This window comes from Leopardus geoffroyi, chromosome E2 (genome assembly GCF_018350155.1).
Source record: "Leopardus geoffroyi isolate Oge1 chromosome E2, O.geoffroyi_Oge1_pat1.0, whole genome shotgun sequence".
NCBI classification, from domain to species: Eukaryota; Metazoa; Chordata; class Mammalia; order Carnivora; family Felidae; genus Leopardus; species Leopardus geoffroyi.
The window spans coordinates 55,589,255-55,616,685 of NC_059335.1; the positions used below are offsets into that span (position 1 = coordinate 55,589,255).

The 27,431-nt window shown below is 41.0% G+C and overlaps 1 protein-coding gene and 2 long non-coding RNA genes across 3 annotated transcripts; 1 reads left to right on the forward strand and 2 right to left on the reverse strand.

Annotated features, from left to right (window-relative positions):
- The first annotated feature begins 5,006 nt into the window (after positions 1 to 5,006).
- Positions 5,007 to 5,561, forward strand: LOC123578333. Its single transcript, XR_006702320.1, has 2 exons — positions 5,007 to 5,119; positions 5,338 to 5,561. It is a non-coding gene; the product is annotated as an uncharacterized LOC123578333 (long non-coding RNA).
- MPHOSPH6 (M-phase phosphoprotein 6) lies at positions 5,413 to 27,416 on the reverse strand. The gene is made up of 5 exons (XM_045441268.1): positions 27,282 to 27,416; positions 21,376 to 21,488; positions 9,397 to 9,487; positions 6,588 to 6,682; positions 5,413 to 6,133 (listed from the first exon to the last, which is right to left on the reverse strand). Exons 1-5 carry the CDS (start codon positions 27,330 to 27,332, stop codon positions 5,998 to 6,000), a joined length of 486 nt encoding a protein of 161 aa, XP_045297224.1. The 5' UTR covers positions 27,333 to 27,416; the 3' UTR covers positions 5,413 to 5,997.
- On the reverse strand, positions 24,892 to 26,616 carry LOC123578334. Its single transcript, XR_006702321.1, has 2 exons — positions 26,521 to 26,616; positions 24,892 to 25,611 (listed from the first exon to the last, which is right to left on the reverse strand). It is a non-coding gene; the product is annotated as an uncharacterized LOC123578334 (long non-coding RNA).
- Positions 27,417 to 27,431: the final 15 nt, after the last annotated feature.

Below are 27,431 nucleotides of genomic sequence, written 5' to 3' on the forward strand. Positions count from 1 at the left end.
AAAACAGCCAATAAGTTGCCTTATCAAGCAAGTCAGCACTGAGGACAACTGGAGCTAACGTTCTGGGAAAATTCTCCAAAATGGTGTTAAACACATACCTCACTTACTTCCACATGGTGCCTCCTAAGTGGTGATGGGGTGTCTTGATACTAACTCTGATCAGTGGTTAGTTGAGGCTGCTCCCGAAGGAAGCAAAGTCTGAACTCTCCAGCACAGTACTTCCGTGCTGTGCCCAGGCAGAATGCGGAAGGACATTTTCCTACAACTTTGGGAATGGTTTGGCACAGAGATATGGAACGTGCAGTTGGAAGCTGGCTGGGGCACCATGACATGAGGACTTGAGGGAAAGGGGCAGGGCCCAGTTTGCTCCTTATACCACTCGGACCTGCTTGTGCTCTGCATTAATTCCCTCCATCACGTCAATGCTTCTTCACGGTGGTGGCCAGTCACAGTGTACAGAATGAAAACTTTCAGTCGGAGGATTAGTGAAACTAATTATAGTCCTTGCTGCTGCAGTTGGGTCTGATGTTCTAATAAACATTCATTATTTCCCTCCTCCACCAACCGTTCTAGATTCCCCTCTCACTTGGCAGTGCTTCTGGTGATCTAGGTCGCTTTTCTAGCGAGGTAACAGAGACCTTCATCTCTGAAAATTGCAAACCTTTGCTTATCGTGCCCTTGTTGGGTAACAGTGCATGCAGTTCCCGTTTATGGTTTTCCAGGGACATGGAGGTACCATGAAGAGCCCCCAGTGAATTCCTGGGGTACCGTACATACTGCCTGTCCCCATTCTGCAGCAGCAACCTTAGAAGGATCTCGTGGGATAGTCCGTATGAATTACTCCTGCTGGTAGAGTGACTCTTTCCTTAGCCCGCTGGCATTATGCTGTACCTCACTCTTCTCCTGATGGTGTGAGATGACACGCCTACGCAATGAGACGGAGTGAGCAGAGGCATTGTGGTTTAGTATTAGGTTCCTACTGACCTTCTGACTACACGTCAGAAGGATCATCTGCTTCCAGACTGCTGACGACAACAGGTAACAGAGAAGGGGCACCACTGGACCTCTGTATAGACTACAATGATCTGTTTTACCTGCCGACAGCGTGTCAAACAAAAACCTATATGGTGAAGAATTGGTCCCAAACTTTTAAGGGAGCTATTTTTAGAATCTTCAACTTGAAGCTAATCTCTTCCTGGGCCCCTTCTCAGGAAGTTCAGTGAAGAAAGAGCTTTCCATTTTCCCTCCTCCCTCTCTTTCTTATGAAAGTATTTACTCTTCATCAAGGAAATGAAGAGTGAGTTTATACTGGAATTTTTATACTCAGAGTGGATTTAATATGAACTGGAGTTTTGAGAATAAGACAATTCTTTTTTTTTTTTTTAACTTTTTATTTTATCTTCAAGCCCAACGCAAAGCTCGAATTCACAACCTCAAGATCAAAAGTCACACGTTCCACCAACTGACCCAGTCGGGTGTCCCAAGACAGTACTAATTTTAATACTTTTAAGTATTAAAGCCAATAAACGTTTGGTGTGCATAATTCATATTCACGAGAGAGCTTCTCTTAGCTTCCTAATTATTAGTCATTCCACCTTTGGAATTATTGGTTATTTATTTTAGTGACTTTGTATGTTGGAATCACTTCATCTATGAGAAGCAAGCCCAGGGAGACTTCAGGCATTGCTTAGTTTTGCTCTTCTGTTCTCAGGTATAAACTTGGGCAACACTGAAATTGTGATTTGCAAATTGCTGTCAATTCATAAGTGCTGGAGGTTGTTTTGAAGCCCTCTGCTGTCATCCAACTCTTAGGCTCCAGCCTTTTTTTTCCCATTGAGGCTGCTGACCTAGTGGTCTCCTGCCCCATTCTTCCTGGAGGCCCTGGGGTACTTCTGCCACTTTTGGTAGAGACAACAGTAGCAACCACAGAATTGTGGATCAAGGGATCCAGGCCATAATCGGTGGAGAAATTTTTCTGAAAGAGGCTGCAGCGTTACCACAGTCCCCGTGTGAGGATGGGCCAGCCAGCAGCCCAACATTCTGGGATTATTTTCTTCCCAGAAAATTCCTCTCCAGAAATATCTACATTGTAATTTATCCCATTTACCAGATTTCTCCTGGCTAGGTCACAGAAACGTTGCCCCCCACCCCCACCCCAAACCTTGTCATCCAATTCACAAGGGTGGGGTGGGCAGGAGGGAATCACGGGTATTCAAGAAAAGCTTCTCAGCCACACTAGCAGCCAGAGAAATGCAGATAAGACAGAGATGCCACAAAGGTGCACGTGAAGATTGGCAAACGTTTTACAGCTGGTATTTGTTACATATTGCTACATAACGAACTACCCCCAAACGTAGTGACGGTGCCCTTAAAATTCTGGGAATCCCTCTTATAACAAAGCGGGTCTAGGAGACACCCTCCTGACCTCTTATGACACCTCAAAATCAGAAAATGGTCTCACAGCTATACCCTTGAGGGATTCCCTCAAAATTTATCCTGAGACCAAATTTTACTGACAACACTGCAGATTTGATCTTTGCAACTTCTTACTTGGAGAACCTTCTGCTTGCTAGAAAGACCAGCCTGGCTGTCAACATTTCTTTAAACTGTGCTGTAGAACTAATCAGTTCCTTCTGTCATTTATCTTGATCTTGTAATTCAACAGAGGCAGCCAGAAGCAGCCATCTGTCCCTTTTAACATTCTGCCTGGAACTTTCCTGGCCAGATCTTCCTAGATGTGGTGGGTCTTGGAGTTCATTTCTGGGAAGAACCAGCCTCAGATGCCTTGTATCTTACATTTGCCAGAAGTGAGTAGAATGTGGTACCTGGATTAAATAAGGGAGCAAGCGGTACATCAGAAACTGTTTTAGATTTAGGACCTGCTAGGGAAAATAGTGAATTCTACTTCATTACTCTTGAGGCTTGAAGATTGTGAGCTTGCAAACATATGCTTGCAGATAGAATTATCTTGCAAAAAACAATGTCGTATGCAAAATCTTTGAGGTGTCCAGTATTTGTCAGATGGACTCTGTGGAGAGTCACTAAAAATGTTTATGTGAGGTTGGGAAGCAGGAGAATATTTTCATTCAATTAACTATTATCTATTAAGCACCTATTTTTTTTATAAATCCCCACATGAAGAACGTGGGGTTGGAACCAAAGAGTGAGGCATAGTCCCTGCTTTCGAACTGGGTAAGATTTTATAGGATATGATTTAAAGGAGTATGTGATCACATATGGTTATTTCCCAAGTAAGCACTCATTAAATAATTGCTTTTTCGGGGCGCCTGGGTGTCTCCGTTGGTTAAACGTCTGACTTCAGCTCAGGTCATGATCTCAGTTTATGAGTTTGAGCCCTGCATTGGGCTTTCTGCTGTCAGCACAGAGCCTGCTTTGGATCCTGTGTCTCCCTTTCTCTCCGTCCCTCCCCCTCTTGCTCGATCTCAAAAAGAAGCATTTTTAAAAAAAAATGGTTTTTCAATTTTTTCTTGTTACCATATATCCATTCTTCCTTAATACAGAATCACTAATACCCAGAATATCCTATTTACGAAATAAATCATTCTTGTTGGAAACTGATGGTTAATGTGAATTTAACTCCTCTATCATCTGTAAAAAGGAAATTTATGAAAAAGGAAGTAACTTAAAATGTTGTAGTACAATGAGAGAGGGACTATGTATGGGTAGTACAGTATGATTCTGAAAGACACTGGAAAAAAGTATGGACTTATTCTGGGGTCAGGCTATTTTCTGCCTGTTTCCCAATTCCGTTCTTTTGCTTTCCCCTGCAGAGTGACATCAGACAAAGAGCACGGGCTTTGGGGTCAACAGATCTGCATTCAAATCCCAGATCTAGCACTTAAAAGCAGTGTGGCACTGAATGGGCTACTGTAATGTCTCCTGTTTCTTCATGGGTAAAGAAGAGATGATTCTTTACAATCCTAGCCCATAATTCAGTGCCCAGCCAAGTGTAAGAACTCACTATTTGTTCAACGGCACATCAGACCCAACTGCAGTTTTCTGGGCACGTGGCTGGCATCTAAGGACAGCCAGCCCCTTGGCAGTGCTGTCATGCTGGTTATTCATTTGGAGAACATTCACCAGAACTGCTTCTACCTTACTTTATTTTCCTCCAGGTAACATGTTAGTCCAACCATTATCAGCTCTCTTCTAGACTAAATACCTGATAGGATCTCCGATGCTCAAGCACGCATTTGTGCTTCACACTCTTGCTGTAGTTCAGGTTTTCTGTTATCATTGCATTCAGAATCTGGATGCCATGAATTACAGGTCTGTGGGCTGAACTGCAGACTTGTTCCTATGTTATTCTTCATTTCTGACTTGTGGCCATCCCCATGAGGTTTAAATGAAGACTCAGAGGTAGGAGCAGAGAGGTGTCAGGTTTGAGGACAGAATCCATTTGACATGGATGTTAATGTGATGAAGTGACCATCTGGTATAATGATCAGGGCAGAGGTCAGAGAGGGGGACGTGGGTGTGAGAGCCTGCTATGAATGGGAGAGAAGCCAGTGGAAGTCATAGTCTGCCAATATTTGTCAGATAATCCTATTTTATTACCTGAATGGTCTTGTTTGATCCTGTTACAGTTTTGCAACAGCACAGGGTTACCCCTGCCACTCACGGGCAGGCAGAGTTTTCTCCCATCCATACAATGCTGATGGAATAGACACCAGAGATACCAGCTCGAGATACCATTCAGATTAAATAAATACGCCTTAAGGAAAACACTGTGACTTTGTACAAGAGAATCTCCCTAGATTCTCCTAATTTTACAATTAACATCCTAAAACCCTGTGCATTTTCTTTCTTGGGGCCAGTGAAAACTCAAGGCCCCACAGAAAAGAAGCAAAATATGTCAATATGTTGGAAAAAAATCTCTAGGATACACAAGCCAGCTGTTGGTTTGGAAAGTGGTGTCCTCTCAGTGCCAATGACTTCTTTGTCCAAACAGAGCTTACCAGGGTATATTTACGGGTTAATGATTTTCATAATAATTAAAATAAAAAGTTGATGATTGCTTTTGACCCATACAAGACAAGTTCTTACAGTTCAACCTAACACATTACCATATTCTAAGTTAATGGCTGTTTTTTTCAACGTTTATTTATTTTTGGGACAGAGAGAGACAGAGCATGAACGGGGGAGGGGCAGAGAGAGAGGGAGACACAGAATCGGAAACAGGCTCCAGGCTCTGAGCCATCAGCCCAGAGCCCGACGCAGGGCTCGAACTCCCGGACCGCGAGATCGTGACCTGGCTGAAGTCGGACGTTTAACCGACTGCACCACCCGGGCGCCCCAATGGCTGTTTTTTTCAAGTTAGTATTTGGATTAAAGTTCCAATACTGAATTAGACTAAAATAATTAATTGAAAGCATAAGAGACAAGAAAAAGTATATGAAAACTTAATTTATTAGAGAATAATTTTTTTTTATTAAGTAAAAGCTTTAAACAAAAACCAGTAATTCCACAAACCAACAATGACTCGGTAGCATGCAAGTACTGTAGGCTGGAGAGGCACGTTTGCTCTTGATGAATCTATACATAATAAACCCTCATTATGTGTGATTCCAGAATATATGTATACATTGGCTTGGCATGATTCATAATTTAAAGTAAAATAGAAACATAAGGGCAACTTAAACACTGGTTTAATTTATACGTGCCAATTCAAGGTCAGTGACAAGAGAGCTCCATTAAAAAAAAAATCTGAAGTCACAAAGTCTTTAGGAAGCAGCCACATCCCTATGTACATTTGAAATTCGAAGGCTAAAAATCCATTCTTGATGAACACCATGAAGCAAAGGATGTATAACATCCACCACATATCTGTTTCAAAAATGGCATGTTTCCAAAATTATCCACCTCTTTACATGTAAACATCACAGTTTGAATAACTACAGAGAAGCCATCAGAATGAGTTCCACAATACACTAACCCTCATGAGGCACCCCTGAGCTCTGTCTTAAAGCATCCACTTCAATCCTGGGGCTTTAAGAACATCTTCTTTACTTTAACTGTTGGTTTTATGTGTCCATTTTCATCTTCTTCATAGTTGACCCGGTCTCTTTTTTTGGCAAACTTTTTTCCAATTGTCCCCACCAAGGTTTCATATCTGTTAAGACGGTATGCAGCACAAGTTTAATTAAATCCACAAACAAATAAGATAGGAATCAAGTCTTGTCAAGAATATCAAACTAAATATTCAGTGAATTATAACAAATATTCAATGATTATAAAAAAAATCAAAGCTGTGATCAAAATAAACGGATTTAAAATTTATAAACTTTTCTATGGATGATTAAATTCTTCACTGTGTTTTGTTTTTGCACTATCCTGAATAAACTGAGATGTATATTTTAAAATGTGTATTAGAAGCAGTACCCGTCATGAGCCCTCAACTGGCAGTGTGTGACAGGCATGAACCTGCCTGAGCCCAATCTAGAGAAAGGAGAAAGTCATCTTCCTGCTAGGGCACTCCAAGGAAGACAGTGGGGAAGAAGAGAACCCACGTGAGAGCCAAAGAATGCCGGACCCAGATTATAATGTGGTTCCAAGGTGACCGTTACCTTCTAGCCATTTCTTCATCTGATACATCGAGCTCCACTGTTTCACCTTCAACTTCCTCTGTTTTGTTCTTGGAGTTCATCTGAAGCATTAATTTCTGAAAAATGCAACAGCACTATCAGGGCTGGAACAGGCTTATTAAAGAAACTGGTATCAATTATATTTGAAGGTAGAGAAACAGAAGTCACAGAATCTACAGGAGTCACCAAAATTTATAGGGAATTCTCTGTAATACTTTACTCCACAATGTGCTAACAGAAGTCGGGTCTGAATGAAGAAAATAGTAAGACAAAAAGCGCCACTAGATTAGACTTCCTGCTAATAAGTTTAAATTGTATTTTAGATCATAAATCTTTTTTTTTTTTTTTTTTTGAAAGAGAGTGTGCACATGAGTGGTAGAGTAGGGTAGAAGGAGAGAGAGAGAATCTTAAGCAGGCTCCATGCTCAGTGTGGACGAAGCCTGATGTGGGGCTCAATCCCAGGACCCTGGGATCGTGCCCTGAGCTGAAATCAAGAGTCAGATGCTTAACAGACTGAGCCACCCAGGTGCCCTTGATCGTAAATCTTATTAGTTACTTATATCTAAAGCAGGCACACTGCCAACATGTTCTAGTGAGCAGGGGAAAGAAAAAAGCAAACTTTCAAATTTCCTCCAAAGGGGAATGAATGGAAGAATACTACACTCAAGAGTAATACTAAATGCAATCTTTAAAAATATTTTTTTAAGCTTATTAATTTACTTTGAGAGAAAGAGAGAGAGAGAGAGAGCGGATTCCAAGAAGGCCCCATGCTGTCAGCACAGGGATGGATGCAGGGCTCAAACTCATGAACCATGAGATCACGCCCTGAGCTGAAACTAAGAGCCAGATGCTTAACCAACTGAGCCACCCAGGTGCCCCTAAATGCAGTTTTTGGAGGGGGGGGGGCGGGCAGCACATTACTGGATGGAAGAACTGGGAGGCTGGCTCTGATATCCCCGGAAGGACCAGCTTCACTCTGGAACAAGAGGGTGGATAATGCATACATGATGTCCACGTGTCACGGATCTCTCCTCCATTCTTTTTCTCACATTAACCTTTTCTTGATAGTTACCCCCTGAGAAATTTTTTTTTTTTTTTAATGTACAATACCTTCTTTACAACAAAGGCAGGACAAGGAAGGGACAGCAGAAGAGAAACCAGATTCAGGTGCTTTTCCAACATTTATAGGACTGAAAAGAAAATAATCCTGGGAACAGAAGCTCTGTGAGGGCACAGACTTTGGTTCTCTGCTGCACTCCAATGCCTCAAGAGGGCTGATGAACCACAGGTACAGAATAAATATTTACCGAATAAATGAACTCCATGCTAGGTGCCAGTAAAGACACATGCAACATTAAAAATGTGTTCTAAGTACATCCCGCTTATAATGAAGTAAGTGCTCTCAAGTTGGTACCTTTTCATAACCAGGTGTATACTTAAATTTTCTCATGTTTCATAACAGCTCAGATCTGTAAGCCAAACAGTTCAAAACATTTTCCCAGAGAGAATGTATTCTGTGTTTCAGAGTACCAGTCCTGAAAGCCATTTTCTAAGAGGCTCCCACATCGGAACCCAAGGGCCAGGCCAGCTTCTTTTCTAACTGTACAAGACATACTGTGGAGTGCTTGCCTACCCCCAGCCCCAGTCCCTGGACATCGAACACTCATAATCTTTGCTTCCCCCGCCTCCCCCTTTACCCCACTGCCCTCTTTCTCTTCCTCTAAATCTTTAAGCAGGCCAAGGCAAGGAAATTACATATTAAAAACAAACACTTTTAGTGTTGATTTTGTGTAAGGTAAATATAACATCTTAATTATCATGCATCCTCAAAAAACGGAAAAAAAAGAAAACCTACAATCTGTGAATAAAGATTTAGCTAATCTGGCGATTAGCCTGGTGAACTCTGGTTCTTTTCAGGCATCCTTATAGAGTGGTTTTCAACCAGGGGTAGTTTTGTTCACCAAGGGACCTTTGCAATGCCTGGATACATTTTTGGTTGTCACAAGTGGGCCATGTGTGTGCACGTGCACACTACTGATATCTAGTGGGGAGAGGCCAGGGATGCTGCTAAACATCTCAAAATACACAGATAGCTACAAAGAATCATCTGGCTCCAGATGTCAGTGGTGGCAGGGCTGAGAAGCCCTGGCTTCACGTGATACTCATCAAACTAAAAATTTACATCATAAACCTCCATTTGGTTGGCCAAGTACCTGACACGATGGCTTCTGGTACATGTGCCAGAATGCTAATAAATATTTGTTAAATGCATGTCTGTGCTTCTCTACAAAACTGAGGCATGGAAATTCAAATCAACAGCTCATAAGGTGAATATTTACTTTTCAAACAAACTTTCCAAAGGATTCATTTAAAACTCTATTTACAAGCTCAGATTAAAACCTGTCCATTAAAAAGTCAAATTACTCGATTCTTAAGGAACGTTTTCCATTGGAAAAGATATGTTTCTAGATGCAAGAAAACAATTTTTCATAATAGCATCGCATGAATAAAACCTGGACGTTCTTGTAAAAGCCCGGAGTTGAGATTCTAACACTCATGGAAGCGCTGTCAGGGAGCGCGTGCTGCTGTATTAAATTATCTACTCAACTCCACCACAACGTGAGGCAGCAACACTGCAATTTCTTTAAATAGCTACAGCGGTATTTCAAGACTTGTTATTTTCTATACAATGAGAAGAAATGCTACCCAGTGGGAAAAAACCTAAACCCAATTATTAGCAGAAAGAATTCAATTGGAAAATTTTAAAATGGGAAGCAATTATATTTAATACCTCAACCTCAGGATTAAATCCTCTGAATGACATTCTTCCATAGAGAAGGTCTTCACATAACAAGAAGCTCTGCTCTTCTATTATGAAACACCTAAGCAGGAAAATAAGCCTGTGTTAATGGCATGTCTTCTTAGAACAAAGCACAGCAAATAAAAGTCAGGATTTCAAATGAAAAATCGATCTTCCGGTTCTTAGCAGAATCAAGTAAAAGTCAGGTAAGACTTCTATTTTTTTTTAAATTTTTTTAACATTTATGTATTTATTATTGAGAGACAGAGAGAGACATAGCGTGAACAGGGGAGGGGCAGAGAGAGAGGGAGACACAGAATCCTACACAGGCTCCAGGCTGTGAGCTGTCAGCACAGAGCCCGACGCGGGGCTCGAACCCACAAACCGCGAGATCAGGACCTGAGCCGAAGTTGGACGCTTAACTGACTGAGCCACCCAGGCACCCCAGTAAGGTAAGACTTCTAAAGTAGGGGTAGAAATAAAAACTGATGACCTTCGCCAGCAAAGCCATTAGAAGACAAGAGCTGGAGGCTGCAGGCACAGCCTTGCCTAAACACATTTAATTGGCATAAATACCTACACAACATAGAGACCTAGACTATTTATGATAAACCTGCATTTTCCGGGGGCATCTGGGTGGCTCAGCCGGTTGAGCGTCCGACTTCAGCCCAGGTCATGATCTCGCAGTCCGTGAGTTCAAGCCCCATGTCGGGCTCTGTGCTGACAGCTCGGAGCCCAGAGCCTGTTTCGGATTCTGTGTCTCCCTCTCTCTCTGACCCTCCCCTGTTCATGCTCTGTATCTCTCTGTCTCAAAAATAAACATTAAAAAAAAAAAACCCTGAATTTTCCAAATCTGAAGCAGTTTCCCTGATGTTTACATCCCCAACCCCACCAACTTCTTACTAAGTTCTGATTAAATACCCTGAAATCAGAGTCCTGGCCAGCTTTAAGAGAGCGTATTAGCTGGAGCTCTTAGCTGTAAACAACGACTGACTTGAGCAGAGAAGGAATTTATTGAAAGGATACCAGGTATCTCACACAATCTCTGGGATAGGTGGATGAGCAGGAATGGAAAATAGGCAGAAATAAAGGTAGCTAAGTCCTCAACCCCCAACTGAAACATGGTAAAATCTATCCTGGTAAAAATGCTGCTGCACCTCAGGGGGCTAATCTCTGGACAGCAGAGGGCACTGGGTGGCAACTTGTGTTGCCCTGGAAGGAGGATGCAGATGTGTTTCACACTCCAAAAGGGCTTCCTCTGAGTCACCAGTTTATTACCCCAGTCCCAGGTAAGCATATCTGACTACAGCCTGAAACCATAAAGGGATCAAATATAAAGAACACTGGGAAAGTAAATACCTGGCCATTTTGGCTTCTTTGGCGGAAAGCAGGCCCTCCTTGTCAAGATTCACTCACTTAGCCAACACCTATTAAGCCAAACTGTGTGCCAGGCAGTGTTCTAGAAGCTGGGGGGACAGCCATGAGTAAGTCTCTGCTCTCAAGGAGGTCACATTCGAGAGTGGTGCCAGATGATAAAGATTTATATTATACAGTGGAAAAAGATGAAGGTTCACTCCTGTCCTTAAGAGAGCAGCTGGTATCAAACTAGTCCTCTGACTTTAGCCAACGATAAAATAGGACCAAGTAGGAAACGAACAAGTCAAAGCACAGCGCTGTGATGCTTGAGAGAAAAAAAACAGATGAAGTAAGTTTTCTGACTAAAGGCAATGAATGCCCACCTTCTGACTGAAGGCAACATCTAGACTGTGGAGTGGGAGTTGGAGCCCAAACTAAGCCCGGTCTTACTGAAAGGAAAAGGGAAATTGAAGTTTGGGGATGAAGTATATGGGTCAAGAGACCAGAGATGGGGAGATATATAGAGGAATTCTGGGATCCTTTATGCAAAATTTTGCATATTTGTTTCCCTTGAATGTTTGGCCAAATACTAGACTGTACACATGCAGGTCAAGTCCAACAGTGTCAGGGGAAAAAAACAATTTCCAGGAGAAGAATTACCTGGTACATTAGTTTCCTAGGACTGCTATAAGAAATTACCACAAAATGGATGGGCTAAAGAAACAAGAAATTTATGCTCTCAATTCTGGAAGTCTGCAATCAGCCTCACTGGACCAAAATCAAGGTGTTGGCAGAGCCATCCATGCTCCCTCCAGAGACTGCAGAGAATTCATTCCTTCTTTCTCCAGCTTTCTTTTGACAGCCAGCAGTCTGTGGCTTATGATCACTGTAACCTCTGCCTTCTCTTCTGTCTCCCTTTTATAAAGATACACATGATTGCATTTAGGGCCCACCCAGAAAATCCAGGATAATCTCCCCATCTAGAGATCTTTAACTTAATCACACCAGTAAAGTCAACTTTGCCACATAAGCTAACATAGGTTCCAGGGACGAGGACGTGAATTTTATTTGGCGGGCCATTTTCTAGCTTACCATCCCTGAGAAAGAAAATTTACCCTAAAATTGTACGTTGAACAAATACAAGATTTGCACAAAGGAGGGAAATGTTTCAGTTGTGTCTATCTAGAGTGGGGGGACCAAGCTGAATATCCTGTGACATCGAAAAGAAAGGTCACCCTTCAGGAGTAGGACTCATCTAGCAAGACAGTCAAGGCCATAAAACCTACTCTAACAAAAACAGGGACCAAGCTGATTGGAATGTAAATCAATTGCCTAATGGAACAAATTCAACACTTTATTAAGGAAGGCAACAAATTCCAGGTACTCAACAATGTAATACATAATGTGAGGCCACAGTAAAAAGTTGCTAAACATGTAAAGAAGTAGGAAAATGTGACCCATCAACAGGAGAAAAACAAATAAATAGAAAAAAAGAGATGATGGAATTAGTACAAAAAGGACTTTAAAACAGTTATATTAAGTATGTTCAAGGATTTAAAGGAACACAGAAATGTAATGAAGACACAAATAAGGAACATGAATTAAAATATGAAAATTATGAAAACTTCTCAAATAGAAATTTTACAACAGAAAATACAGTATTTGATGTGAAAAATCAGAATTGTCCTCTATCTATTAAAGAAACTAAATTCATTATTATGAGAGAAAACTCCAGATCCAGATGGCTTCACTGGTGAATTTTATCAAAAATTTAAGGAAGAAACAATACCAATTTTACTCAAACTAAGAAATGAGAGAAGAAAGAAGGGACACTTCCAAACTCATGTTATGGCCCAAACTACAGGCATTGTAAGAAACCTACAGTGGAATATCCTTTATGAATATGAATGCAGAAATCATTATTAAAATATTGGCAAATTCAAAGAACTATATATACAAAACATATGAATACCAAGGGGTGATTTGTTTCAGAAACATAAGGTTGTTGTGAAACTGAAATCTCAAGATAATTCCCATGTTAACAGAGGAATGAAGAAAAACCGTATGATCAACTCATTAAAAAATCATTCGACAAAACACAACATCATTTACAAAAGTCTTCAGGAAACTAGGAAGAGAAAGGAAAATCTCTCATGCTGGTAAAGGACATTTAGGAAAACATACAGCATTTTATATACTTAACAGTAAAATAGTTAATACTTTCTCCCTAAGATCAGAAACAATGCAAGGATGTCCATTCTTATCATTGTACTGGAGATGCTAGCCAACAACAAAGGAAGAAAAGGAAATAAAAGTTTTAATTTTCTTCTCTGTAGATGACAACTGCATATGGAGATAATCTCAAGAAATCTACACAAAACCACTAGAGTTGGTGAATGAATTTAGCACAGTACAGAATACAAGATCTATATACAACATTTCTACGTACATAAATACAACAAACAATTTTGGGAAAAAGGCTATTTGCAATAGGAATTAAAAATATGAAATACATAGGGATATATTTAAGGATATATACACAAAACCTCTCCACTCCAAACTACTAGCAATTACTGATGGATATTAAATAATAGCTAAATAAATGGGTATATCATGTGTATGGACTGAAGAACACAATTTTGTTAAGATACCAATTTTCCTCAGATTGATTTACAGAATCAATGCAATGCCAATCAAAATCCTATTTTTTGGAGGAAGAAGGGAATCACGGAAAGAAATTAGTAAGCTGATTCTAATATTTATATGAGAATACAAAGGATGCAGACTAGCCAAAACAATCTTGAAAATAATAAAAGAAAACTTGCGCTGATTTTAAGACTTCGAGACTGCAAGATTCAAGATTGCAATCCATAGTAATCAAGCTGATAGGATAGAAAAACTTATGGTGCAAAAGAATTGAGTCCAGAAAAAGACCCATACTAATACAGCATATTGCTTTTGACCACAGCATCAAAACAATGAGTAAAGAAAAATATTTTCTTTAAATAAATGGTACTGGGACCATTGATTTTCTATAGAAAACCAAAACAAAAACAGACTTTGATTTCTACCTCACACCACACAAAATCACACACACATAAAAATCAAAGACAGATCATACATAAAAATGTAAAAGCTAAAATTACAAACATTCTACAAGCAAACATAGAAACTATATTTGCAAACTTGGTACAGGCAAAGATTCACTAGACAGGATGCAGAAAGAACTAACTATAAAAGGCAAAAAAATAAATGAAACAAAACAAAAGCTACTGTTCATCAAAGACAACATTAATAAATAGGCAAGCCCACAAACTGGGAGAAAATATTCCCAATACATACATCTGTTAAAGGATCTGTATTCAAAATATAAAGAACTCCTATCTCTACAGAAGTATGTAAGTTTTACCAAAAAAACAAAACCCTACATAATGATATGCATGCTGAAGTGTTCAGAGAGAAAATGTCTGCAACTTACTCTGAAATACACTAAAAATAAAATGGATTGACAGATGTATAGAGGGATGAATAAATATGTAATAGAAGATAGTAGAAAAAAATGTAACTATTTCATTTTTAAAAATGGGCAAAAGAACTGAATAGGGACTTCACAAAGGGAGATAAAGAAATGGCCAATAAGCACATAAGAGTTCTTTAACATCAGTCACCAGGAAAATGCAAATTAAAAAGCATAATGAGACACCACTAGAATGACAGAATAGGTAAAAAGAAAAAGATAACCTCAAATGTTGGCAGGACTGGAAAAATCAGAACTCTTACACTTCTTTAGTTAAAGTGTAAAATGGTGCAATCACTGTGGAACACGGTCTGAGAGTTTCTCATAAAGTTAAATATATATGCCAACCTTACAACCCAACAATTCCACCTTTACCGAAGACAAATTTTAAGCAGAAAGAGTTGGGGGTCCCCAGAAAAAGAAAGACAAAATCACAGCTTTCGTGATACCAGAGAAGTCATTCTAGGCCCCCAGCTATTTTGGGTGATCAATGCCCTACTTGCTCAAGCACACTTCTTCTAGCAGAACTTCCTAGGAGGTGTCAGAATTACAAAGAAATGCGAAATTCTCAGTAAAGATTTTAAAGGAACAAAGAGAAACCAAAAACACACACTCTACCAGGCCAGGAAATAGCCTAACTAGAGACAATAAACCACTTGTAAAACTCCCTGTGCTGTTTCAAAAGTAAGAAAGGCCCAGTATCAGGAGCCCAAGACCACCCATCCAGTTTATACTAGCTGTGGGAGCATGCCCATTAGTCCCTTCCCCTCTCCCGACAGTTCCCTTGGCCTCCCTACAGTGTTAGTCTCCACCCTCGGAGGAGCACAAGCTTCATTCACAAACATAGGATACATGTACAGGCATGTTTTCTAAGTACGCCTGCACTGCCTCATGTCTGCCTTTACATGCAATGACAAAGTTCCCCTTTCTGAATATTCATCCTAACCCTAAGTAAAAGAAACCCACTTGCCCCTACTTGGGAGAGTCATGGCTTTGGAGGTCATTCCCTGTGATCTCTTTACTTGCTGCAAATAAAGTCTGCTTTGGGGACAACTCCATCTGGTGTAGTCCTGATCTGTAACTCAGCAAGGAGCGAACTCACGTTAGTTGTAGTTTTGTCGTTTGGCTACAAAATGAAAATAGGACTCTATGCCAAGTTTGGAAGGCAATGAAGAAGAAAATGTGAAGACAGCTGGGGAAGAGCGGCTAGATAAAGGTCCTGAGAAGGCAGTGTTAAGTGACTTGTCTGAGAAACAGGGAGGAGGCCTCCGTGAGGGAGAAGGAGTGACAGAAGGGAATGCTGGTAGGAAGTCAGTATTATTTTCACATTGACAGTAAGATGTTGTTTTCTTCACTGTGTTGACCCTTACACACAGGGTGCAAAAGCAATTATGAGTAAAAGTTCACCTTAGCATGAATTAAAGTCGTGATACCATACTACACTAGTAGTCATTGCATTATTCACTGTTGGTTTTCAAAGTCTTTAAAAAGGGAAAGAAGCCAATAAGAATGTTCTTGATAAAACAGTAAAAAATTTATCTTCATTAATCTCAGTCTTCAACAATATTCTGCATACAAAATAGTAAATATATATTATATATGCACATATATATGTATATATAATACATAACATATATGTGTATATATATTATATATGCACATATATATGTATATATAATACATAACATATATGTGTATATATATATGTCACTTCAAAGGAACAACTGACAATACTTGTTGCCAGTAACAAAATTCAAGCTTTCAAGCAAAAATTAGAATTTTGAATAGCTTGTGTATGGCATCTTGGGTTTGATAGCTTCTCAATACTTAAAAGATTTTTCTGATGAAACCGATGGTAATATTAATGAATGTTTTTTGAAATCATACAATGAAATGAGTTAACATTTAGAAAATCTATACAACTCACCGAACTAGCAGTTTCCAAATGAGAAATGCATGATGTTATGAAATCATGCATGGATAAAAGGTCTATTCAAAATGTAAGGTAGACTAATGATTATGAAAAATTTATTGATGCTTTGAGACTCCATGCTGCAGTTAACTGTAAAGAAACTATTTATTGGGTTTTGGAGTAGCGTCGAAGAATTACCTGGAAAAGCTATTATAATACTCCTCTCTTTTCAATTACATCATCTGTGTGAGGGTGGATTTTCTTTATATCCCTCAACCAAACCAACAGACTACAATAGGTTGAATGCGAGGGTTAAGAGAAATCACCCAGAGAATCCACACATCTTCTATCATGCCAGACACTGAAAGATTTGCAAAAATGTAAAACAGTGCCATTCTTCTCACTAATTTTTTTTTATCTTGGAAAACAGTTATGTTTTCATGAAAAATATGTTATTTGTGCTAACATGTTAATGAGGCTACCTGTAGAGTGAGCATTTAAAAAATTTCATTTTAATTTCTTACACAGTAAATATCGACATGAAATAAACTACACAAATGGAATCTCTTCAGGGGTTCCAAATAATTTTACAAAATGTCAATGGTCCTTGAGCCCAAAACTTTGAGAACCTCTGTTCTTTGGGTTCCTCTCTACCTGGGTCTCTAGTCCAGCCAGCACCTCACCTCCTTCAGCACCTCCCATTCCCTGAGACAGCCTAAATTCAGGCACACATTCTCCTAAATTTTTGTTCAGCCTTTTCCACAAATGTGAGATTCCTTCTCAATTGCCTAATCTTGGTCCTTGGGCAGTGCAGCAGATAAAACCTCATCCATCTCTCAAATCAATTACCCCCCTCAGGAAAGCATCATAACTACTCTCACTTCAGACAAAAGAAAGAAGCAGGGGCCAGGAATGGATTCACAGCAGGACCACTGCTCCCTCAGAGGGCCTTTCCCAGGGGTTTCCATTAACACAACAGCTTTAATATAAAAAGGGACACAGATGTTATCTACAAGCATAGTTTCAATAATTAGGAAAATTAATAGAGTTAGCAAAAAATTAAATATTCTAAAACTTAACTATAAGCATTCTGTATTTTAATATCCTAATTTTTATTAATGAGGACCCATAATTTTATTTATTATTTTTTTAACGTTTATTTATTTTTGAGACAGAGAGAGACAGAGCATGAATGGGGGAGGGTCAGAGAGAGGGAGACACAGAATCGGAAACAGGCTCCGGGCTCTGAGCGGTCAGCACAGAGCCTGACGCGGGGCTCGAACTCACGGACTGCGAGATCATGACCTGAGCCGAAGTCAGCCGCTTAACCGACTGAGCCACCCAGGCGCCCCTATAATTTTACGGACTGCGAGATCATGACCTGAGCCGAAGTCAGCCGCTTAACCGACTGAACCACCCAGGCGCCCCTATAATTTTAGAGTCAAAACACATCCAGGATATTACTGATTTCATCTATTTTTATAGATGAAAAGTACTCAAAAAAACAGACTTGCCCTAAATCCACAAATAACATGCATGGCAAAGCAGGGGAAAAACACCCGGTAGGGAAACAATTCTCTATGGGTCTCTCCTGTGAATGAGGCGTTAATTGCCCTTTTGCTCTGGAACATCTTTTCAGGGATGTGTGTATAGTGAGTGGCTTTGAAAGGCAGAGCTACTGTCTTCCTTCAGAGCAAAGTGCAGACTTGCTTAATGTCCAGTATAATAATGTCTCTCTTGGGGCCAAGGGTAAGTTGGCTTGTATTCCAGTATCAAAGATAACAGGAGTCCTAAGTTCAGGACTTCTCAGCTGTGATGCAAAACTACTGTGGGTACCACAAACAGGTGGGCTTCACCACATCATCCCCCACGGGATCTGGGGAGCAAGCAGGAAATGACACAAAACAGATACCCACACTGTGTGTTGTGCTGTGAGCAATGAAGTCCTTGCGTCTGACCCAAGAGTCTTGTACCTTCCACCAGCATCCGTGAAACTGTGGCAAGCTAACCTGTTAGTTTACAGTATGATCTCAGCTCTCACAGTTCCTAACATTCATTAGGCCACAATATGCAACCACAAGAAGCATGGTAGCCAAATACATACTTTAAAGCAACATCCTGTGGCAAAAAAGCAATTAAACTGGCTATTCTCTGCACTGGGGTACATCCTTTGGAGAAAATCAATATGGCAAAAATACAGTGAAATCTCTGATCTGGTAAATTCTTCTAGGAATTTATACCAAGCATCTTCTGTCAGGTTCCCTGGAAAGAGACTCTGAGACAGAGTTGTGTGCAGAAGTATTACTGGCCGGTGCTGTTTGGGAGATGCCCCTCTACGGAAATAAGGACGGCAGGAGAAGGTGACCGGCAATGTGGTTACACTAAGGCCTCAGCCCTTACGAACAGCTCTGGACTTCGGAAGGTCCTGTGGTTGTTCTAAGTTGAAGCAAAGCAACCAGATCCTTAATCCGCTACACAGCTTAGGCATTGGCCAGGGGTATCCCTTAAGGGGAGGTGTGGACTGAATAGCCCTAAATGTCATCACTGAATTGTAGCGATATGGCTGACATTACAAATGGCATCCTCTAGACTTCTAGAGCAAAGTCCCCAATTCCACAGATAGCAGGGACCCTCTGGAGTAATTCAGATGATACCACCACGGAAGGATTCGCAAATACAAAAGAGCAAGAAGGAATGGGCGGATTCCATAACAATCAAGTATAAGGAAATACATGTGCCACCAGAGTTTACTGTGCTTTATAGGACTGACCTGCTGTGGTGAGTGCATCACATATATTATCTATTTACTTCTCATAAGGTATGATACTATTATCACACCCAATATACAAAGGACATAAGATGAGTTAAGTAACTTGCCTGAGGTCACAAGTAAGTAAGTGGCAGAGCTGGGCATCAAACACAGGTCTGCCCCTTTGCAGAGTCCATGCGCTTAATTAACCAATCCATTCCACTGGCTCCCTACTTGGGATAAAAATACACATCCTGAGGACATTCATCCATTTTCCTCTCCACATTTATTTCTCATTATCTTCCCCTACTCCGTATCTTGGGAGGCTGATATGAATGTTATACATGGAAGAGGTCCTTTGCAGTCTGGAACCAGGCTTCCTTCCTGTGGGACTACCTCAGACTGGCTGTGCCATCTTATGAGGGTAGCAGCTCTTGTAAGATGCACTCGCCACATGGCCTGTCTTCCGATTCAGTAACCACTCCCTCCCCTCGATCCTCTGGGCCTGGAGTGGAAATTATTCCCATCACACAAGCTATGATGAATGCACTGTCCCTGGTGGCTTCCCTGTGTCCTGCCCATACCTGTTACACTCTCCTCAAATTACCCAATTTGACAGTGTCATCTTTTCCTGACAACAACTTGACCCAATACACGCATCTATACACAAAACAGGTGCAGAATGATGGCAGAAGCTTATTATTTACCATTAGGGTCTGACTCTTTGTATCCCCTGCAAAATACGTATGTTGAAATCTTAACTCCCAAGATGATATTAGGAAGTGAGGCCTTTCAGAAGTGGCCAGAGGATGGGGCCCTCATAAATGGGATTAGCACCTTACAAAGGAGACTCCACAGAAACCCCTAGCCCCTTTCACCAGGTGAGGACATGGTGAGAAGGCACTAGCTATGAACCAAGGAAATGGCCATCACCAAAATATGACCACATCTTGATTATGGATTTCCAACATCCAGAAATGTGAGAAATAACATTTCTATTATTTATAAGCTACCCAGTCTATGGTGTTTTGTTATAATAGCTTGAAAGGATGGAGACATTTACCTCCTAGGAAAGGAACCTAAAGGTAATTTTTCTGGGAATAATATGCTGGGGGGATGGGGTGGGGGGGAAGAATACTGAAAACCGGATAGAAACCATCCTGCCTTTCAATAAAAGTAAGTAACAAAATATCTGGAATACTTTGTGTAAGTTTAGTCAAGGTATAAAATTAAATTACAGCTTCTTACCAGTAATGGTCCCTTCCTATGCCACCCTGCCCGCAAATCTGCACAGCCCCTGGCATTATCTTCCCCTCCTTCACTGCCATATTGCTTCCTGTGAGAAGCAGTGGAAAGAAGCAAACAGAGAAGCAAGCAGAAAAACAAAGTACCTTCCTTCCATATCTCCTGGGGGGGACATGCTTTCTGTCTTTAAAGAAGGACACCTAGCCTTCCAGAAAAGATCCAGAGAAGGTCAGCCAAATTAACAAGCAAATTTTAACATGTTAAAAATGAAAAAAATTATTAGGTAAAGAAAATAAAAACTTAAATGGCCTGAATCAGCAACATCTTCAATCATCGGACAAAGTTTAAATAAAACTACTGTCCCATAGAGCTTACTAAGGTTAAAAAAAAAAAGCAACTAGAAGAAATGAGAGTTTTAAGAAGAATTTAGATAAAATCAATGAATGATATGAATCTATCGCTCCTTCATTGAAAATTATTTATCAAGCACCAACTAGGAGGAACAATCTAGCATGTTATCCCAGCATTAGCCATGACCAGCTGGTGGGCTCTGGGCAAGCTATTCTCTCTTAAGCTTCAGATGCCTCAGCTATAAAAGGGATGGAATCAGAGTAGCCAGCTCCTAAGTCGGCTCTGAGGATTAAATAATTAAGAGATATAAAGTGCTTAGCTCAATTCCTGATACATGCTAGAGACTCAATAAATGTTAGCTAAGATGATTGGTATTAACAGCAGTAAAAATTAAAAAAAAATAAATAAAGGAAACAAACCTAAAACTCTTGAATTGCTTTTAAGAAGCTCAGCCTGATGAAGAACTCTATTACTCACACAGAACTGGAAAGCCCTAAAGTACACACCTTCAAACTTAATCTTCAAACTTAATATGACAGGGAGCACAGGGCCAGAGTCTTATAAAGGCGCCCCGGTTATTACCAGAGACAAGCGGGTTAGATTCATCTATTCAATATAGAAAAAGAATAATGTTATAAATGAGGGCCAGTAAAAATGTATAAATCCAAGTAGAACTTATATAGATTTAATAATTTTAGAAAACTATTTGCAAAGCTAACTCAAGAAACCGAACAGGTATTATTTTACAGGCTTTGTGTCACTGGAATGAAGATGTCATATTTGCAAGGATTTCCCTCTGAATGCCCAAAGCATCACTGATATAATTTCTAATAAACCTACTCCTTTTCTTTAAGCTCTGGCAAATCCAAATACCAGTGCTCTTCACTAATGATTTTCTTTTCTTCCTCTTCTAGTTGTCTCTTGGTCTCTGAGTCCAGTCCCCTTTGCATGAACTGTCAAAACAAAACAAAATCAGTGTCAGCAACTGGTTTTCCCAAGTTAGAGTGGAGGAAAACACAGATAACTTTATTCTTCCACATGCTTTCCCTCGTTTCTTCAAGAATCCCATCTCAGGGGTGAGGGTGGAGGTGGTGTGACCAAAGTAGCTTAGCTCTGCCCTAGACGGCATCACACCAGACTAGCAGGGAGCTGACTAGAGCACACAAAAAAGTATGTGGACTTCCTACAGAAGACTTCAGAAAGATCTTTACCACACTTTAGTTTGTCTAATTTAGTAAAACGAGCAATAAAAAACTGTATTCAATCAGTGCCCCTAAATATTTCAGTTTTACATAGTGGCCAGTGGGGAAAGGCTAAGACAAAAGACAGATCATGACAGGCAGGTGGAGACAGAAAGTGAGAGGGGCCAAAAGAAGGTGAGAGACTCAGTACTTTCTGAATCTCTCACCGACTCATGGAGCCCACTGGTCTTCATACCTGCTGATCTTAGTGTGGAATGGCCTTTCTCATGCTCCTCCACCTGCCCAACTCCTGGCCCTTCTGGTATAGGAAAAACTACTCCATCCTGTGAAATTATCTCTGATACCTGTAAGCAAAATCGGGATTTCTCTCCCAGATGCTTCATATGAGCCCTCAAATAGTCTCACCACATTTTAATTCCTTGAGCATCTGCCTCTTCTGGAGACCTTGAGGGCTGGGACTTTGTCTAGATTTTCTCCTTCCTCACTTTTAGCATGATGAATGATGCATAGTAGGGGCTCTGTAAACACAGACCAAAGCAAAGCTGTATCTATAAGCCTGCTCTTCACATATCTCTATCCTCTGAAAGGCTGCTCATCTCTACGGCTGCTCTTTATTCTAAAACGTGCAAAAGTACAATTCAAAATGGGCCAGTAGAGAAACCCACAGTCCAGCTGCTGGTCTCTTCCCACAACAACTACATTTCCTCAGGGGAACCAGTGAACACACTAAGAGGTTGATCACAGCAAAACGATAATGTATTAATAAGGGAAAAAAATAAATTTAGAAAACATCCAGGAGCCTCCACCTCTAGCAGTTAGGTTTAGACTTCCATTGGTTTCCACTTATCCCTATTTGTTTCTTTTGTCCAAGCTCTATATTACTTTTCCCTTCATTCCAACCTTCCCCCAAACATAAGCATTTTTAGGTATAAGGGCTTTGTCAATGAATGCTAAATGAAATGACGAAACTTGAAAAACATTTACAAATAAAATACAGTGATAACATCCAGTTCTGCTGAGGACGTAGTGAGGCTGAATCACTCATACTATTGCTGGTGAGAATATGAAATGGTACAGTCTCTGTGGAAAACAGCTTGACAGTTTCGTACCAAAGTAAACATGCACTTACCATATGACCCAGCAATTGCCCTCTTGGGCATTTTATCTCAGAGAAATGAAAACTTATGTTCACTCAAAACCTTATACAGGTATATTCACGGCAGCTCTACTTGTTAATAGCCAAGAACTGAAAACAACCAAAATATTCTTCAACAGGTGAATGGTTAAGTCCTAAGGTACTTCCAATGCATGCAATACTACTCAGTAATAAAAAAGGAAGGAACTATTGATATACTCAACAACTTAGATGGATCTCAAGCGAATAATACTGAGTGAAAAAAGCAAATCCCAAAAGGTTACATCTTGTATGATTCCATTTACATAACATTTTTGAAATAACATAACTAGAGAAATGGAAAACAGACTCATGGTTGCCAGAGCTTAGGGAAAGAAGAGACCGGGTTGGCTACAAAGGGACAGCTTCAGGGAATCTCATGGTAATGCAACAGTTTTGTATCTTGAATGTGGAAGTAATTACATAAATCTGCTCGTGATAAACTGTATGGAAATCTCTCCCTCTCTCTCTCTCTCTCTCTCTCTCTCTCACACACACACACACACACACACACACACACACACACACACACACACACGGAAAACAGTAAAATGAAATAGACTCTGTGGATTGTACCACTGTCAATTTCCTGGCTTTGTACCGTACTCTAGCGATATAAGACAGGGAACAGAAGAGTACAAAGGCTCTCCCTATACATTTTTTGCAACTTCCTGTGAATCCATCATTATTTTATTTACTTCATTTAAAAAAATTTTTTAACGTAAATTTTTGAGAGAGAGACACACAGAGTGCAAGCAGGGGAGGAGCAGAGAGAAAGGGAGACACAGAATCTGAAACAGGCTCTAGGCTCTGAGCTGTCAGCACAGAGCCTGATGCGGGCTTGAACCCACAAACTGTGAGATCATGACCAGAGCCGAAGTTGGACGCTCAACTGACTGAGCCAGCCAGGTGCCCCTTTCATAATTTTAAATAAATGTAAAAGAAATGCTTGCACTCTAAAGTGTTTTGTAGTCTTCCTTTCTCCTTTTACCTGTGTCTATAGCCTCACCACAGGAAAGAACTGGCAGTTTCTGGAATGCATATTCTGTGCTTCCCAGTCCTCTGTCTCCGCTACTCAACATCATGTTTCCATTGTCTACTCAGCAAAATATCAACTTGTAAAGTCCCAGAGCACATGTCCTTTGAGTCTTCCCTGACTGTGTTTAGCCAAGCTCTTCACCGACTTGTTCCCATAAAAGAGTACCTTTCCCTATGTCTAAAAGCCTTATAAACACTAGCTTATTGTTCATTTTGCTTCTTCTGTGTCTCCCAAAAGACTGAGATTCTGAATAGCAGATCATGTCTCTTATTATAACTAGGACTCTGGCTGCCCTTGGCACTCAGGAAGAGTTCAATAAAGGTTCTCTGAATGTAAGTCTGGACTTGCTTTATTTCTTCAGACTCTCTTTCCTGGGTGGTTCTCTTTAAACCCAGATGCCTCATTTCATCTTATATTCTTGGTAATACAACTCACCAATCCTGCCCAACTGCTTTTTTATCTCCTATTTTTAGTCAAGTAGTATTTATGGCATACAAAATAGCTATCTATATATGTGTGCTCTGTGCACATGGCAAGGCTAGAACACCCTGTGAATATAAAATCAAGCAACTCGATTTAGGTAGCAATCCAATTCTCCTGACTCCACAGCATCTAAGAACACTCTATAAAGCTTAGTGATTTCGGGGCGCCTGGGTGGCGCAGTCGGTTAAGCGTCCGACTTCAGCCAGGTCACGATCTCGCGGTCCGTGAGTTCGAGCCCCGCGTCGGGCTCTGGGCTGATGGCTCAGAGCCTGGAGCCTGTTTCCGATTCTGTGTCTCCCTCTCTCTCTGCCCCTCCCCCGTTCATGCTCTGTCTCTCTCTGTCCCAAAAATAAATAAACGTTGAAAAAAAAAAAAAAAATTAAAGCTTAGTGATTTGGCTTTACGCACAACAGAGGACCTAGAGCTGGTACCACAAACTATAGTCCTTAGGCTGGATGTCTGGTGGTGTAAATAAAGTTTTAGTGGGACAAAGATATGCTCATTTGGTTCTGAGTTGCAATGGCAGAGGTGGGTAGTTACAATAGTGAGTGGCCCAGAAGCCTAAAGTATTTTTCATCCGTCCCTTTACAGAAGTAGTTCAGCAACTCCTGTCTTAAGAGTCCAATAGAGCTAAAATGACACTGAGAACTGCCAACTATATCCTTCACTTTCTACTTCCCCCATCATCTCCAGCTCCTAACAGCTGACCAAGTCAGAGGATTTCAAGTACACCTGAAAACAACTGTATTAGTATTAAATCCTCAACTCTTTTATTCTTGCTCTATACTTTGCTCTGGCTGAACAGCTACACTGGATACAGCAACCTAATGCACCTGCTCCATTCATTCTTGTAGGAATGGATGTGCATTATACTCCACTCTGTGCATAGTATCTCCTGCTGTCCTGCCAAAAAGCTCTTTTTCATCAATGATTGAAGCTGATAACTCAACTAGAAAATATCTGTAACCTTCTCCCCCCTCTTCTTTGCTTCCAATGTCCTGTTGAGTCTTTCCCAACCACTAGGGTAGGGGTTGATACTTTTTTAAGGTAACTTCTTCCTTCCTAACTCTTGAGTCAGATCTTTGGTCAAAGTCTTACTCAGCGTATCTTCATTTGATGTACCTGCTTTGCCAATCCACTCCACTGCTCTGATTATAAACGAGAAGTCTAAGAAGACTCTGTTGGGTAAAAATTCAAAATTTGCTAATATGTATGAAAAAAGAACTTCAGAAATTATAAGTGATATGACTTACCCTCCACCCTCACTCATCCTATCCATCCCTAGTCATACCCTAGCTCAACCCATTCGAATCTGGCACATGCAACATTTACTCTTCAATCTTTCGAAACATTATTTATGCCTTGCTTCCTTTTTTCTGGAAATTACTGTTTAAGCATGATATCTAACACTGCGCAGTAGGGTTCAGAGACAAGCAGTATGGAATAGTAGTTATGAGCAGGGGATGTGGAGCCAGACTGCCTGGGTTTGGTCCTGTCTATACTACTTATTAGCTGTGTAACCTTAGGCAAGTTACTTACTTCTCTTTTTCAGTGCTTCAGCTATAATAGAGGAATAATAACTAAACCTACTTCACAGAATTATTATGTGGATTTCATGGGTTGATACATGCACTTAGAACAGTTGTCTGAACACAGAGCAGAAAGTATAAATCTTTGTTATTATTCAAGTTTGAAGGCCTGGTTGTTTCCCGTTTTAGTTCCTGTATTCATTTTATCTACACTTGTATTTTTTTTTTTTCTCTCTTCCACTTTGAAATCATGATTTAAAAAAAAAATTTTTTTTTTTTATATTGATTTATTTTTGACAGAGAGAGAGAGAGACACAGCGCATGAACGGGGGAGGGGCAGAGAGAGAGGGAGACACAGAATCTGAAACAGGCTCCAGGCTCTGAGCTGTCAGCACAGAGCCCCACGCCGGGCTCAAACTCACAGACGACGAGATCAAGACCTGAGCTGAAGTCAGACGCTCAACCGACTGAGCCACTCAGGGGCCCCTAAAATCATGTGATTGTTAAACTGATTCAATTTCGAATCTAAAATCAATTTCGCTTAAAGCTGACATTCACCCCAACTGTTATAATTCTCTCCATTCCCGCTGCCATTGCAACCAGATCATCAGAGCTTCTTGTTTGGTCTTTCCGACTGCAATTTTGTCCCTTGTCAGGTCTTTCTTTCACCAATGTAGTCTCTACAGGGCAGTTAAGGTAACTTTGAAAAGTAAGAAGCACAGCTAAGATACCGCTCCCCCTGCTCAAAAGCTTCCTCATCATGTTCACAAGATAAAGGGAAAAAATCCTTAATCTGGCCTAAAATTCTTCACGTTATGGCCACTGGCTACTTTTCCAGGCCCACATTTTGCTACTTGTCTTCCAAGCACATCGAGTTATTTTTAGTTCTTGGAAACCTCAACAGATGTTGTGGTCTGCGTCTCAGTCTTCTGAAGTCGCTTTCCCCTCGGTTTGTGCTGCCATGCCCCACCCTCCCACCGACCCTTCAGTCTCTTCCTAAGGGCCCGTTCCTGTCCAAGCGCAAGTAAGTTCCCAGGGCTCCCGGGGCTCTGAGCATCACCTCACTTAGTGCTGCGCCACCCTGCTTTCTTACGTCTCTGTCCTATCTGTCCGCGCGCTTTATGAGGGAAGCCGCCGGATTTATAACCTAATTCCCCGTGCCTAAGGCAGAGCCAGCGCTAAGTGAATGAATGAACGTCCGAACTGGAGGCCCTCCGTGGCCTCCCCAGTGGCCCCGCGCGCCCGCCACCTCGGCCCCGGCCGGGTCGCCAATCCCAGGCACCCCTGTCGCCCGGCCCGCCTCCCCGGCGTCCCCACACCTTCATGCGCAGCAGGTTCTTGGACAACTTCGTCTTGCGCTCCGCCGCCATGTTGGCTCCTGCTCCGGGCCGCGGGCCACCACCTGCCTCCGCCGCGCACGCGCACTGCTGCCTGCGTCGCGGCGCCGTCTTACGCAGCTCGCGTCGTCC